This window comes from Mobula birostris, chromosome 7, assembly GCF_030028105.1.
Source record: "Mobula birostris isolate sMobBir1 chromosome 7, sMobBir1.hap1, whole genome shotgun sequence".
NCBI lineage: Eukaryota > Metazoa > Chordata > Chondrichthyes > Myliobatiformes > Myliobatidae > Mobula > Mobula birostris.
In genome coordinates, this window is record NC_092376.1 from 113,563,749 (window position 1) to 113,578,211 (window position 14,463).

Sequence of the window (14,463 nt, forward strand, 5' to 3'; positions counted from 1 at the left end):
AGTTTCAAGTTCCTGGGTGTCAAGATCTCTGAGGACCTAACCTGGTCCCAGCATATCGATGCAGCTATAAAGAAGGCAAGACAGCGACTATACTTCATTAGGAGTTTGAAGAGATTTGGTATGTCAACAGAAACACTCAAAAACTTCTATAGATGTACCATGAGAACATTCTGGCTGCATTACTGTTGGGGGGGATGGGGTGGGCTACTGCACAATACCGAAAGAAGCTGTAGAGAGTTGTAAATTGAGTCAGCTTTACCTTGGGTAGTACCCAGGACATCTTCAAGGAGCGGTTTCTCAGAAAGGCAGCGTCCATTGTTAAGGACCCCCAGCCCAGGGCATGCCCTTTTCTCATTGTTACCATCAGGTAGGAGTAACAGAAGCCTGAAGGCACACACTCAGTGATTCAGGAACAGTTTCGTCCTCTCTGCCAACCGATTCCCAAATGGACATTGAACCCATGAACACTACCTCATTTTTTAATCTATTCAGTATAAATATACTGTAATTGATTTACTTATTTTTACTTTTTTTTCCTTCTATATTATGTATTGCATTGAATTGCTACCATTAAGTTAACAAATTTCAGGACACATGCTGGTGATAATAAACTTGATTCTGATTCTGAAAATGAAGACATCATTTGGTAAAATTGGATTTGATTAAGGCCAGAAACTGGGGTTGAGGAGGAGATAGAAAAAAGGATCAGCCATAATTGAATGGCGGAGCAGGCTTGATGGGCCAGATGGCCTAATTCTGCTCCTATATGTTATGGTCTTATTAACCATATTTCTGTGGAAACTGTGCTATTTAAGCATGCAGACCATATTTTGTTTTCTGTAACCTTAGTTACAGCCATGCATGTGTCTTCCTACTTTGCTCATGGAGAATAGGGTCACAATTATGTTAACTTTGGGATCATGATACTGCCACACCTAAATTTCATGCTTGTGGCTGTATTAGGGATGTGAATCCAGACTGCACTGAAGAAATTTATCAAACTTTAAATCGAAAGGCAGGATGACATATAAAGTGGATATAGGTGTTCACCAAAACTGCAGGTATCTCTAAAGTACAAGCATCCATAGAATGGACTTGTTTCTTTACAAACATTTCCCCGATATTCTCTTACCAGGAACACCTGGACGTCACCTGCATTTCATTTGCATGCAGGAGGCATGTCTTTTATGCACTTTTTTTTACTGTCTTTCTCTCCCATCAATGAAAATCTCTTGTAGCTGGAAAATTGTTTGTAGCCCCTTGAAGGTATCACAGTTCAGGGGGCGAAGACGTTGCAGGAACTTGAAATAAGTCAGTGGAGCACGTAACACTAAAATTTTCCATTTTCTTTGTAGTATTGTGCAAGGAAACCCAGTAGTGATATCTGTAAACCCTGCAATTCAAGATCTCATTTAACATTTTCCATTATTTTAATGGAGTTACATTTGTTCCATATCTCAGAAGTTTTCACCAACCTTTGGACTCGTTACAACTGGAAAAGAAAATCACATGGCATTCAGTTGTGTTTCTTTGAGTAAGAATTGCATCTGTTAAAATTTATTTATGTATTTTAAGCATGTTGCTGCTGTGGTTCTTGATTTTAGAAGTTTAAGAAACTTTCTTTTCCTGACCCTGCCTTTGTGTGGTGCCTTGTGATGTTATTCAAAATTACTTATATAAAATTGATTTAAGTTGTAATTAAGTTACTCATGAAGTTGAAACAAAAGCTGTGTATGTATCGATAGCTTTAAATGCAGAATTGGCTTTTTAACTGTTTTTATACTTGAATTTTTTGGTCATTGTTTCTGTATCAGTTTCTTGATTTATCCTTGCTGTCAAGAGGCTTGTTTATTGTACAGTCTTTCCTTCTGATTCATAGTTCACTCAAACTATTAATTTATCTTTCTTGACTTGACAATTGTTCCATAAATATCTGCCTACATTTCCAACATTTACATTTGCCTTCTGCCCTTATTTTTCACTGTTAATTATAGTGTGAATGCTTTGTGTGAAAATTACTTGTCAGAATTTACACTTAGCAAATCTAATTATGATTGACATCAAAATGAAATTTGGGTTGTAGTCTATAAGTTACTTTGTTTTGCAGGTGTATGTTGAATTTGATGATTCACGGTGGAAGAAGCAAGCCTGGGTGAAGGTTTATGCTGAAGATATCCTTGTTTTCCTTGTGGAGCACACTGTGGTGTGGGCCCCTAGGAAGGAACCGATAGTCCTACAGGGAGGAAGGATTAATGCTAACCAGTGGCCTGCATTGGTAGGAAAATTAATTCTTCCTACATTTTTGAGTAACGTTCTAATGTTTGATGTTCTCTACAACATTTGACTGATGTGTTGGTTAAATTCAGTTTCTTACTTATTTTATTCTAGTGCATAGGAGTGAAGGCTACCAATTTGCAGTTACCTTTGATTTGTTTGCATGTTCTTTGAATCTCTCTTGCTATCTTTGATTGTAAATGAAAGCAAATCACATTACAACAGTGTATCTGTTAGATCATTCTGCAATCACTGCATTATCCATTTGTTGTCTGATTAATTCACTTTGTTTTGTATTTGCAGACCTATAAGGCACTGGTAGATAAAATAGGGTTGGGCTCCATTGTTCCAGTTGAATTCTTTGGTGACAGGGTAAAGAATTTTGCAACAGATGGTGCTGCCCTTCGTTTATTTAAGGTAATTATTTTAGTATTTTCTTAGAATGATCAAGCTCTCTAAGTTTAGTCCAGTTCTGTAAAGGCATTAGAACCTTTAATCATAATTCCGTGACTTGAACTAATGAAAACCTTTTTATGGCAAAGGTTTTTTTAGTCGAGGACTTTATATTCTGAATGTTGTAACTCTTAATAATTCTCCATCCACTATAATAGATTTATAAGTCATAGTCTTGTCTTTTAATGATACAGTGCCTTGAAAAAGTACCTTCACAACTACTTTCACATTTCACTCTTAGTTTCTAAATTTAAAATATAAAATAGGAATTTTTGAGCATTGTGCTTCATGACAAATCAAAAGAAAAATTTCTAAACCTGTCAACAATTAACTAAAAATTAAAACCAGACTTGTGAAGCTGAAAAACCATTCATTCCCTTTGTTATTACTACGCTTATATTCCTCGGGTGCAACACTGTATATTACCATACCAACTCACTAATTTGTTGATGTAGAATATTGGAGGATCACCTGAATAAATAACCTCCCTCCCGCCCCCCCCCCCCCGTAAGATCCAACAGCATGGTAAATTTTCAACAGACAAAACCAAAACGAAGACAAAACAACATTCAAACACTGTATGTTTACGTACAGTGCTTTGTAAAAGTATTCAGCCCCCAACCTTTTGTTCCCGTAGATGACTGTTACAACGACGGAAAATGATAATAGAGAAGTACAAATCTGGGTTAAGGTACAAGACCATCTCAAAGGTACTGAACATACCTGGAGCTCAGTGTAGTCCATCGTGGAAAAATATGAAACCACAGCCACACTGCCTAGGTCAGGGCACCCCCTGAACTTAGTCACTGAAGAAGAATGGCGCTTCGTAATGCCAACAATCACTTTGAGTGAGCTGCAGAAGTCGGTGACTGCAACTGTAGATGAAGTTCATGGCTCCACAATCTCTCAGGGCTTGCACAAAAAGGGTATTTATGGAAGAGTGGCAAGGAAAAAGCCCTGGCTTTAAAAAAAGCGCATATCCTTGCCCATAAAGACTTTGCAAAGCGTCTCTTAGATCAGGGGTCCCCAACCTTTTTTGCAACGCAGACCGGTTTATTATTGACAATATTCTTGCAGACCAGCCTACCAGGGGAGGGTTGCCAATGGACAAGAGTAGCAGTCAAATACATTCTTTACCCCAAGAGAAACTACAATGACCATGAATCCTTGTGCGGGCACCAGTGCGCATGCATGACTTGCACATGCGTGTACGTACTGATTTTTTTTTCTACAAATCGTTTTTGGCGATTCTGTTTGCCGGGTGGGGGGGTGTTAATCATGACCAGAATATAGGTGATAAGTGGCTAATACACTCAATTTTGTTTCTAAAAGGGTTTATCTAACGAATTTAATATTAAACACACAGCGCATATTTTCCTGGCATGAATATAGTGATAAGTCAATTATCATGGGAGGACAGGGGAGCTTGAAGTAAGTGTTGAACAAACTTCCAGTAGATGTGGTAGAGGCAGTTTCAATGTTATCATTTAAAGAAAAGTTGGATAGGTATATGAACAAGAAAGGAATGGAGGGTTGTGGGCTGAGTGCAGGTCGGTGGGACTAGGTGAGAGTAGCGTTCGGCACGGACTAGAAGGGCAGAGATGGCCTGTTTCTGTGCTGTAATTGTTATATGGTTATCTATGGTTATATAAGTCACTTATAAGTCAATAGCATCATAACATTATAAGTAACGTTTGGATATTAAACACACAGCAAATATTTTCCCCGTATGAACATATAAAGTCATTGCAACACACCAATATCGCTGAATCAGTGGGAGCCCCGGGCTGAATACTTGTTCCCTGCAACAAGACGGTGCCATCGAGGGGTGATGGGAGACAGCGATACTCGAACGGGGTTCCTTATGTCCAGTCTATTCCACAATTTAGTTTTCGTTGTTTTTGTTACAGAGATGCATTGGAAATTGAAGCAATGTTTTCAGTGCTTTTGTGGCTGTCTCAGGATATTTAGCCTTGACTTTGATCCAGAATGCCGGCAGAGATGTTATGTCAAACTTACTTTTCAGCCCGCCGTCATTTGCAAGCTTGAGTTGACCTCCTTCCTGCACTGACATGGATGACGCGTGTGTAATGACTTCGCGTGCGTTCAAGCTCAACAGTGCGTGACAGGGAATGAGGAAAGGTGCAGCTGACTCATATCGCCAAATCATATTGTTTCCTCGTGGCCCGGTAGCACATGCTTTGCAACTCAGTACCGGTCCACAGCCCGGTGGTTGGGGACCGCTGTCTTAGATGATACTTTAATGATGTGGAAGGCAGTCTTGTAGTTGGATGAGACTAAAGTGGTACTTTCTGGCCTCAACTCTTAAGTGGTCCGTGTAATGTAAATCTAAATTCAGCCAGGTTACACCATCCCTACTGTAAAGTATGATGGAGGTAGTATCATGCTATTGGGATGCTTTTCAGCAGCAGGGACTGGAAATCTAGTCAGGATTGATGGGAAAATGAATGCTGCTAAATACAGAGAGATCCTGGATAAAAAAATTGCTACCCTCTGCCAGAAATCTTAAACTGGGGAAGAAGTTTGTCTTTCAGCAAGACAACTACCAAAAGCACACTGTCAGAGTAACCATAGAGTGGCTTCAAATGAAGAAAATTGATGCCCTTTGTGGCCCAGTCAGAGTCCTGACCTTAACCCAATCAAACATCTCTGGCAAGACCTCAAGTTTGCTGTCCACCCCGGCTCCCCAACTAACCTTGCACAGCTTGAGTAATTTTGCAAGGAGGAATGGGCAAACCTTGCTCCATCATGTTGGGCAAAGTAAATAGAGACTTACCGAAAAAGACTACTGGTTGTAATAGCTGCAAGAGATGATTTAAGAAAGTACTGAGCAAAAGGGGGTGATTACTTTTGAACTACTGACATTTCAGATTTTGAATTTTTAGTTTTTCATGCTTTACAATTTTCCCTCTCTTTGGGGGGGGAAGGAGCATGTGATTCACAAATAAAAATGATCAATTAATTAAGTTGATTAAAATCCGTCATTGTAATACTCATTTACGTGAACAGAAGGTTGGGGGCTGAATACTTTTACGAAGCACTGTATGTAAACAAACTTTGTAAATTTTGGTGTTTCTTGTTTACAGGTGTTCATGAAAATTTTATTTTATTTAGAATTGCATTCTACATATTAGAAAATGAGCTTGTTTTTTGTGATGATTTCTCACATTTATTTATGATTTCCCATGTTTATTTAAACTTTGACTTCATAGTAATTTGCCTGTTGAAGCACAGGTTGAGTACCCCTTACCCGAAATTCCAAAATCTGAAAAGCTCTGAAATCCAAAATTACTTTAAGCACTGACACATCACAAATGGAAAATTCCAGAAGACACTGGGAAGGCTCCCAGTCGATGTACAGGTCTCTGTACACCACAGACAGATCTGAGAAGTGACCTCACATATGTAATGAGCAAAAATTAATGAAAAATAGAAAACTGCATGAGGCAAGAATGAAGATTTTGATCATATATTGAAAGAGTGGATTTATTGGCATTAGAGTGAACATATGCCACTTAATGGTATGCTGATCATGGAACAAATGAAGATCTACCATGGTGAACTGAAAATTGAAGGTAATTGTGAATATTCAGCAGGGTGATTGCAGAAATTTAAGAAAAGCCACAGCATCAAATTTTTCAGGATTTGAGCTGATAACATATCTGCTGAGAAGCAGCACAGAAGTTCATTGAGTTTGCCTAGATCGTGGCTGATGAAAATCTTAATGTGCTGAACGACTGCATCAGTACATATGTGTGATGAACAAGTGTAAGATAAAGACTGCTTGGCATGTAAATTCGGAGTCAGAAATTATAGTGATCCCAAGCTATCTCATAAAATATTCCAAAATACAGAAAAATACGGAATTCTTCTGGCCCCAAGTGTTTCTGATATGATATACTCAACCTGTACTAATATGCCTACCTGAAACAAAACTGACAGGGCAACTTTTGTGAGTACAATTCAGTTCTTTCTCCATGTTTGGATGGAATATGTTTTAACATGTCCAGTTTTCAGTGCGTTTTATTAGAGGAGAAATACTTGGTTTTTGACATTGTGTCCCTTGCATGAAACGAAATTGAAGTTCAGATGAGAGCTTAGAACTATGGGAATGGAGGAACAGTCAGTGAAAATTGCCCAGCATGCTTGTGTTTATGACACATCAGTTGGAGTTTTTATTTATTAGAGATACAGTGCGGAATATGCCGTTCTGGCTGTTCAAGCGGCATTGCATAGCAACCCCTGATAATCGCTGATTTGACCCTAATGTAATCACTGGATAATTTACAATGACCAATTAACTTACTATCCTGTATGTCTTTGGGCTATGAGAGGAAACCGGGGCACTTAGAGGAAACCCACGCATTCCACGGGAAAGATGTACAGACTCCAAACTCCAACTCCCCAAGCTATAATAGCATAAAGATGCTGTCAACACAGCTGAATTAATGTGTCGTTTCAGAGAAAGCTTCTGCTTCTTCAGATACAGAAGTTCATCAGTGTGCAGTGCTCCTTTCTTCTGCAGTATAACTTGCCTCTCTTTTAACTTTGAAAATGGTGCTCGACAATTATTTTGCAAATTTCCATTATATTAATACTATTAAAATTGAAACTGAAGAATAAAAGAGCCAGAAGTAAATTTCATGTCTGAAATAAATAGAAAAGCTAGGTTTCACCCTTGATAACTGAACAAGTGAAATTCCCTGTTGGGGAAATGGGTATTAAAAATGGTGCAGGAAACAGAAAATGCAAATTTGATTCTTAAATGAAGCAGCAGGAAAGGAATAGGAAAAAGTAACTGAAAACTTATAGAAATCTTTTTGAGAAATAGTACTTTAAAAACTGGGGGGGAAAGAAGATTAAGTATTTCCAGCCTTTAAATTAGGCCTAAAGTTAAAAATGAGAACTGTGGGTAGCACAGAATAGAACAAGAAGGAAGATGAGGTTCTTTAATATAATGACTGTGTCTGCAAGCCAAGGGTTAATATGTTATCTCTTCTGATAAGCACAAGTTCCAAATCACCAGACAAGTGATACATCATGGGTGAAGTCTTTGGGATTGCAATGAACCTAGAAATAAATAGATGCTCAAGCAATTTTCTTTGCACTCAGTGGCAGAGTAAGAGGTCAACAGATTAGTAGTGAGACAAGGTGCTTAGGGTAGTTTGCTGAAAAAGAAATATTTGTCAGAATGTTCATCTAGTTGTCTTTTGCTCAATTCATAGTTAAAACATAACGTTTCAAGTCAGAATTTAATGTTCCAGGCTGTGGGAATTATATGCAGATTGATATCGTTACAGAAATAGTTTGATATCTTGAGCAGTGATGTGGGAGATGGTGAATTATCAGTTTTGAGGAGTTACTGTTGTTTTCCATTGAACAACAAATGGTAATGAGTGGAAATCTAAGCCTGTGGTGTCTTTAATAGTCTGGTGGACTGATACCTACCTTGCAGAGGCCAGGTGACTACACATCTTCTCTTACCATCCCCTGGATGATAATCCTCCCCTGGTGTGTGTGTCACTCTCCTGTTCAAATTATTCAAATACTCCAATACCAAGTTAACCAGTGAGAAAACAATTATTCAAATAATGGAGAACAAAGAAGCTTCCTGAGTTTTCCAGAATTATACTTTATATAGTCACTGGAGGCATATTAAACTGTTATATGCATATAAGAACTACTTAAAATACAAGCAGATAATTAAATATTAGACTGCAAAGAAAATAATTAAACAGTCAGATCCAACACTAACCTGAGTTCCTCCAGCATTTTGTATGTTTTATTCTGTATTTTCAATATCTGCAGAATCTTGTGTTTATAAAAGAGCAGCAGCAGTGTTGTGCTCATTTAAATATACATCTGCCAACATGCAGAATACGGAATAGTGGTTTTCAATAGATATGGTCTCTTCAACCTTATTTCAAGACGTCTGTTCACTTCATCCCTCACCTCACCTGTAATATTTATATTTGTTTTTGAAGGAAGATGCTGACAGCCAGCATCCCGTTGTTCAGGATAATCCAAAGCTCCAGGAAGCAATGAAATCTTGGATAAAAGAGAAAAAAATTCAAGAAATCATAAGAGGTATTGTGGGCAAATGATATAAGTATTCTAACTTATAAAGGTTATTTATTTTATAAAAAATCTTCGTATTGGAAACAAATTTCTGATTCTTTGAAAAAAATGTGAGATGTAAATTTTTATTGCTTTTAACTTTGATACACTTTGCTAAAATGCAGTTATTTTATTCATATATATTACCAACATGTTTATTGTTCATTTACTTTGAAAATTTGGGTAGTAAATTAACTTAAAAGGTCTCATTGGGCAGGATCTCGATTTAACCACCTCCTCCCCAACAAGTACTATAATGAATCTTTTATTCTTCCAGTAACATTGATACAATTTAACTTGCATTAAAAATATGTTCTTGTAGTTGTGCTTGAACATAGAAAGCAGTTCAAATCACTTTGTACACAGACGGATAATAGACAAAGGGACTAAGAAAATATGAATGGCAAGGCGTATTGTTTAAGAGTTGGAAAGGATAGCTGTAACCTGTAATCAAGAAGGCAGTAAGAATGAGGTAATTACAGGCTTCTGAGTCTGAAATCACTGGTAGCTATTGGTAAAAATCCTGAGGGACAGGTTTAATCTACACTTGGAAAAATAGGGATTAATCGAGGATGGTTGGTGTGACTTTATTAAGGAAGATCCTGTATGAACAATTTATTCAAATTGTATGAAAAGGTAACAAAATGTATTGGTAACAAGAAATCATTGTGGTCTCTGTGGTCCACGTGGACTTGAGTAACATCCCACAGGGAGACAGATCCAGAAAGTTCGTGCCCATGAGATTCAAGGCAAGTTGTCAAGTTGGATTCAGAGTTGTCTTGGTAATAGAAAGGATGATGGTGGAAGGTTGCTTTTGTGATTGGAAGCCTTTTGAGCATTTGTGCATCACAGGGATTGGTACACCTTTGTTGTCTGTAATTTTCATTAAAGATTTGTACATGCACATAGAATATATAGTTTGTAAGTTTGCAGATTATTTGAAAGTAATTTAATAGTGAAGAAGTTAGTTTTGTGTTACAGAATGTTATTGATAACTTATTAAGGTAAACATATGGAATTTAAAACTGATGAGTTCAAGGTAAACCACTTTAGCAGGATTAATAAGATTAGTACATGCACAATGAATGGTAGGTCCCTGAGAAGTATTGAGGAATGCAGGAACCTCAGTGTACAAATCAATGTAACAGCAAAGCTGGATAACTTGGTATTAAAACAAAAGGATACAGAATACATTGGCAGGGCAAATAATATATACACAGGGAAATTATGTTACAACTTTACTTCTGAATGGACCATGAGCACTACGTTCCTTTTCCTCTTTTGCATTAATTGATTATTTATAGCAGTTTATAATAATTTTTAATGTTTGTACTGTGTACTGCAAAACAGCAAATTTCATGACATGGGTTGCAGATAATAAGTCTGATTGTGATTTATAGTCATTGGTTAGACCATAGCTGGGATTCTGGATATTAGTCTGGTTGCCTCATAGGAAGAACATGACTGCACTGGAGAGAGTGCAGAGGAGATTCACCCAGATGTTGCGGGGGTGGAATATTTTGGTTGTGAGGACAGACCTTTTTAGACTGGATGTGCTTTCCTTGGAAAGAGGAGGCTGCAGAGGTACCTGATAGACAAATATAAAACTAACAGGGTCATAGAGTAGATAGTGGAAAGCTTTTCATTATATGAGGTGTCTGAAATCAGAGGTGTTGGATTGGGTTGAGGTATAGAGGGAATCTGAGGAAGAACCTTTCTGCTCAGATGTTGGTTGGAATTTGGAACACATTGCCTGAGTGGGTTATAGAGGCTGACTTTCTCACAACATTTTAAGTAAAACTTCATTGAGCACTTGAACACGAAAATTCAGAGGGCTACAACCATAAGGTGTGAAATGCGATTGGTATATTGAGGTACTTAATGGTTGACATGGTCTGTTTCTTTTTACTTGACTCAGTTTCTAGAGTTGAGTTCCACCTGTTCCTCCAACCTGGTCTTTCAGTTAGTCCTGACGAAGGGTCCCGGCCCGAAACGTCGACTGTACCTCTTCCTATAGATGCTGCCTGGCCTGCTGCGTTCCACCAGCATTTTTTGTGTGTCTTGCTTGAATTTCCAGCATCTGCAGATTTCTTCGTGTCAAGGTGTCTCATTCCTGAATTCTCTGAAGCAAAATAAATGGCATTGTATTCCTCTAACGTAACAATTTTTCCTGCTCTGAAGTGTTTTATAAATGATATTTTATACAGTACTGTGCAAAAATGTTAGGCACCCTAGATTTTTTAAATATAAATTTTGTTCCAGATGCTTATTTTTTTTGTCATCTACATTAGTGTGTTGGTAGAAAAGAGCAAATTTTAGATTTCCAAACATTAATTTTCCAAAAAAAAGTTACACAAGTTTTTGTATTTGGTAAAGAAATTAACATATTAAGTAATAGACCCCACTTTTCAAATAAAAATCTTAATTACTTTGTAGGTATATAGCCCAGTGCATGATTAAACAAAGATAACAAACTGAATGCTAGTGATCAATGACATGAATTGAATGAACTAAACTGATTAACTGAAACATAAACGGTTGTAGAAGGAATCAAACTGGGTAAAGGACAACCAAACTAAAAGGTGAGGGTGTACCAGATGTGACATTTTAACCTTCAAGTCATCAATTCTTACAACAGTGAGCATAGAATGATGGTGATCATCTTGCATCATTAAATATTGATTTGATTTTTTTTATTGTTTACTGCTCTTTATGTTTTTTTTGATATTTAGAAACTTCTCTTTTCATTATTTCTGAAATATCTCTGCTTTATCGAATTTTTTTTTACGTGCCGAAGAATTTTGCACAGTACTGTAGGTAGTAGTAAAATACCTTGAATTCAGAATCCACATTAGAGTAGTCAGCAATATTAACTAAAGTTTTCCTTAGCGATAAGATTTAGTACACATTTTAGGTGGTTGCCATTTGCTTCCTTTTATTTACTGCTCTAGTATAATTTGATTAATGGAAATGTTTTTGTGCCTTCTATAATTATGTAACTTTGACTTTAGTATACTATTATTTCTGTTAGGTCCATACAATTTGCAGGGGCACAAGGTGAAGATCTACCAACCAGATTCCACAGAAGAGTGGATCCTTGCAGTTGTTGCACATCATGACCCAAGTTCACGCACCATAGTAGTTACAACAGAACAGGTATAATGTGCTGACTTTAAACTTGCATATTTGTTGTTAGCTTTTCCTTTGATGTCTAATCTATTGATTTGATTTTTTGGTATTGTTTAGGACAATTCAATTTCTTTGGCTGGAGAAGGTTGTGCCTTTATTTCGAGCAACTTTGAGTCTTGTGGGAATCTGTTGTAAGAAAGTGTGAATAAAGTAATTGATGTCAACACTAAAGAAATCTTTGTCCTCATTTTCCTTGTTAAAAATTTTTATAGGGATGCATTTTTAAGGCTGCAAGTTGATAAAGGAAAATGAATGATAACACTGAATCAATAAATAAAATGATTGTAAAATATAGCTGGCATAATCTAGGATATATTGAACATCTGTGGTTTTTTTGGCATGTGCATGTGAGTCCGTGCGTGCGCGTCTGCATGTCCGTGCGTACGTCCGTGATGATGTCTTTTTCATGGCTTTTTACAAGGCACGGAGCGAGAGAGAGGCTGTGTGATGTGCCACTCCTCACACAGACATTTTCGCAGTATTTTCCTTTTATTTTATGAGGTCGAGTTGCGATCTCGACACTCAACCTGGCACGGTTGCAAAGCGTACTCGGGGGTGGACCCGACTAGTTTCGAACCCGGGAACCTCCGCTCCCAGTTCCGGCGCTGATGTCGTTGTGCCACCAGCCGATCCTGAACATCTTTGTCATTCTGGAAAAGTATATCAAATTATAGATAGAAATTGGATGATTTAGGAGGAGGGAGAAGTACAACTCTTCTATACATTTGCTTCCATTTTTCTACATGCCTTTTCTAACAGGAGCAGCTGAGAAAGTCTATTGATCCTATGCGGATTTACGTTACACTTGTGGATGAAACACTCCAGTCAGTGAAAGGTGAAACTGGGATAATGCCTAAAAACTTTGGGACAAGTGAGAGCAATTTATCAATGGTGAGTGTTTTGCAGGTTGCTCCCTTTTCTGTTAGTTTAAGTGAAGACTTGGTTCTGTGCGTGTACTATCTATCCTAACCATAGGGAAGTAATAAGTCCACCACATGAAGTTTTCTCGTTTCCCAGCCCACACCAGGTCTTTGTTTCAAACGAGTTACCTGGGATGTAAACTGTTGCACCCACTGGATGTATTGGTGCTTTGTGCTAGGACAGTGGTACTCAACATGGGCCACATAGCTCCTCCTCCCCCCAGGGGACCCTGCCAAATTTCATAGGGGCCTCAAGTAAAAAACAAGAAACTGGGGACCTCAAGAGTTTCTGAATAGGCCTTGATAAGTTAACCGTTACAATTAAATATTAATAAAATGTATACATAAAATGCAAATGAATTTATGAAATTTAATTGGAACTCTGAAAGAAATGAATGGGAAAATATAAAATATGCTAGATGATGCATTTGAGGCAGCAGACCAGCTTAGTCTGCGTGTGGAAAGAGGGGTTATCTCTGCTCCTGCTTGACCACTCACAAAGCACCATTCACACCCTGCTGGATGGCCCACTGAGCCTCGTTCCACTTCCACCTTCAAATCACTGATTATATAGTGAGCAGGTGGGTGTGACCCACCAGAATACCCTGCAACGTGCTCCACCAGCTAGTGATTATGATTATTTTATTATGGATAATTACATGTTAATAGGAAACCACCCATGTGTAATTCCAACTGAAAGGCAGTCGCAAGTTGCCAGGTTTTCCCTATCTAAACCCTTATTAGAAGGGGATTAATATATGGAAAGCCTGGCATGGCCCGTGCAGTAGTATTCTAATTAAAATAGTTATGAGCATCTCAAACAAGCTGAAGATTGGATGGGTTGTCCGCGGCAAGGCAAATCACTGAGCATGCAGCAGGAGGCTCGTTCTGTTTGCCTTCCACTGACCTGTGTGTATTAAAATACTTACTTAAAATGTGTCATGAAGGCTGCAGTTACTGCAGTAGATTGTCTGTCAGAAATGGCTAAACTGCAGAGAGGCAAGAGCATGTGTAGTCTACCATTGCATCACTATCTGCCACTACAACTTCCAGGTGATCCCTGATACTTGTCATATATTGAAAGTAAGTTCAATTTGCTTTTCTCAGTGAGTACACGCTCTTTATTGTCACATAGGATTTGCATAAATAATCATATTTTTATAATATATTTGTGACATGTATCTGAGAACTGCCTAAAAAAGCTAGTTTTATTTCTACATGTATATTTAATATTGAAGCTTTTTCACATGAGATCATACTAATAATTCTTTGACTTTACTAATGTTATATCGAGTCTACTCACTGGTCACTCTTAAAATATAATTGCAAGATGATGTCTATCTTGATCATTTGAATCAACGGCACACTGATATAGAACTTCGGTTTAGAGACCTGCTGGAGATGCATATTCCAGATTGGGTGGTGGATCCATTTGGAGTGAATGTGAGTGATGTTGACACCACATTGCAAGGATGTCTTACTGAGCTGC

At 37.8% G+C, this 14,463-nt stretch overlaps 1 protein-coding gene across 2 annotated transcripts in view; it reads left to right on the forward strand.

Annotated features, from left to right (window-relative positions):
* LOC140200380 (lysine-specific demethylase 3B-like) overlaps positions 1-14,463 on the forward strand; it is a 132,685-nt gene that overhangs the window by 24,503 nt on the left and 93,719 nt on the right. For both annotated transcript variants that reach the window (XM_072263634.1, XM_072263635.1), the window contains exons 2-6: positions 2,108-2,275; positions 2,578-2,691; positions 8,733-8,835; positions 11,897-12,021; positions 12,814-12,945. In XM_072263634.1, the coding sequence (XP_072119735.1) occupies positions 2,108-2,275; positions 2,578-2,691; positions 8,733-8,835; positions 11,897-12,021; positions 12,814-12,945 (642 nt within the window). The remainder of the gene's footprint in view (positions 1-2,107; positions 2,276-2,577; positions 2,692-8,732; positions 8,836-11,896; positions 12,022-12,813; positions 12,946-14,463) is intronic.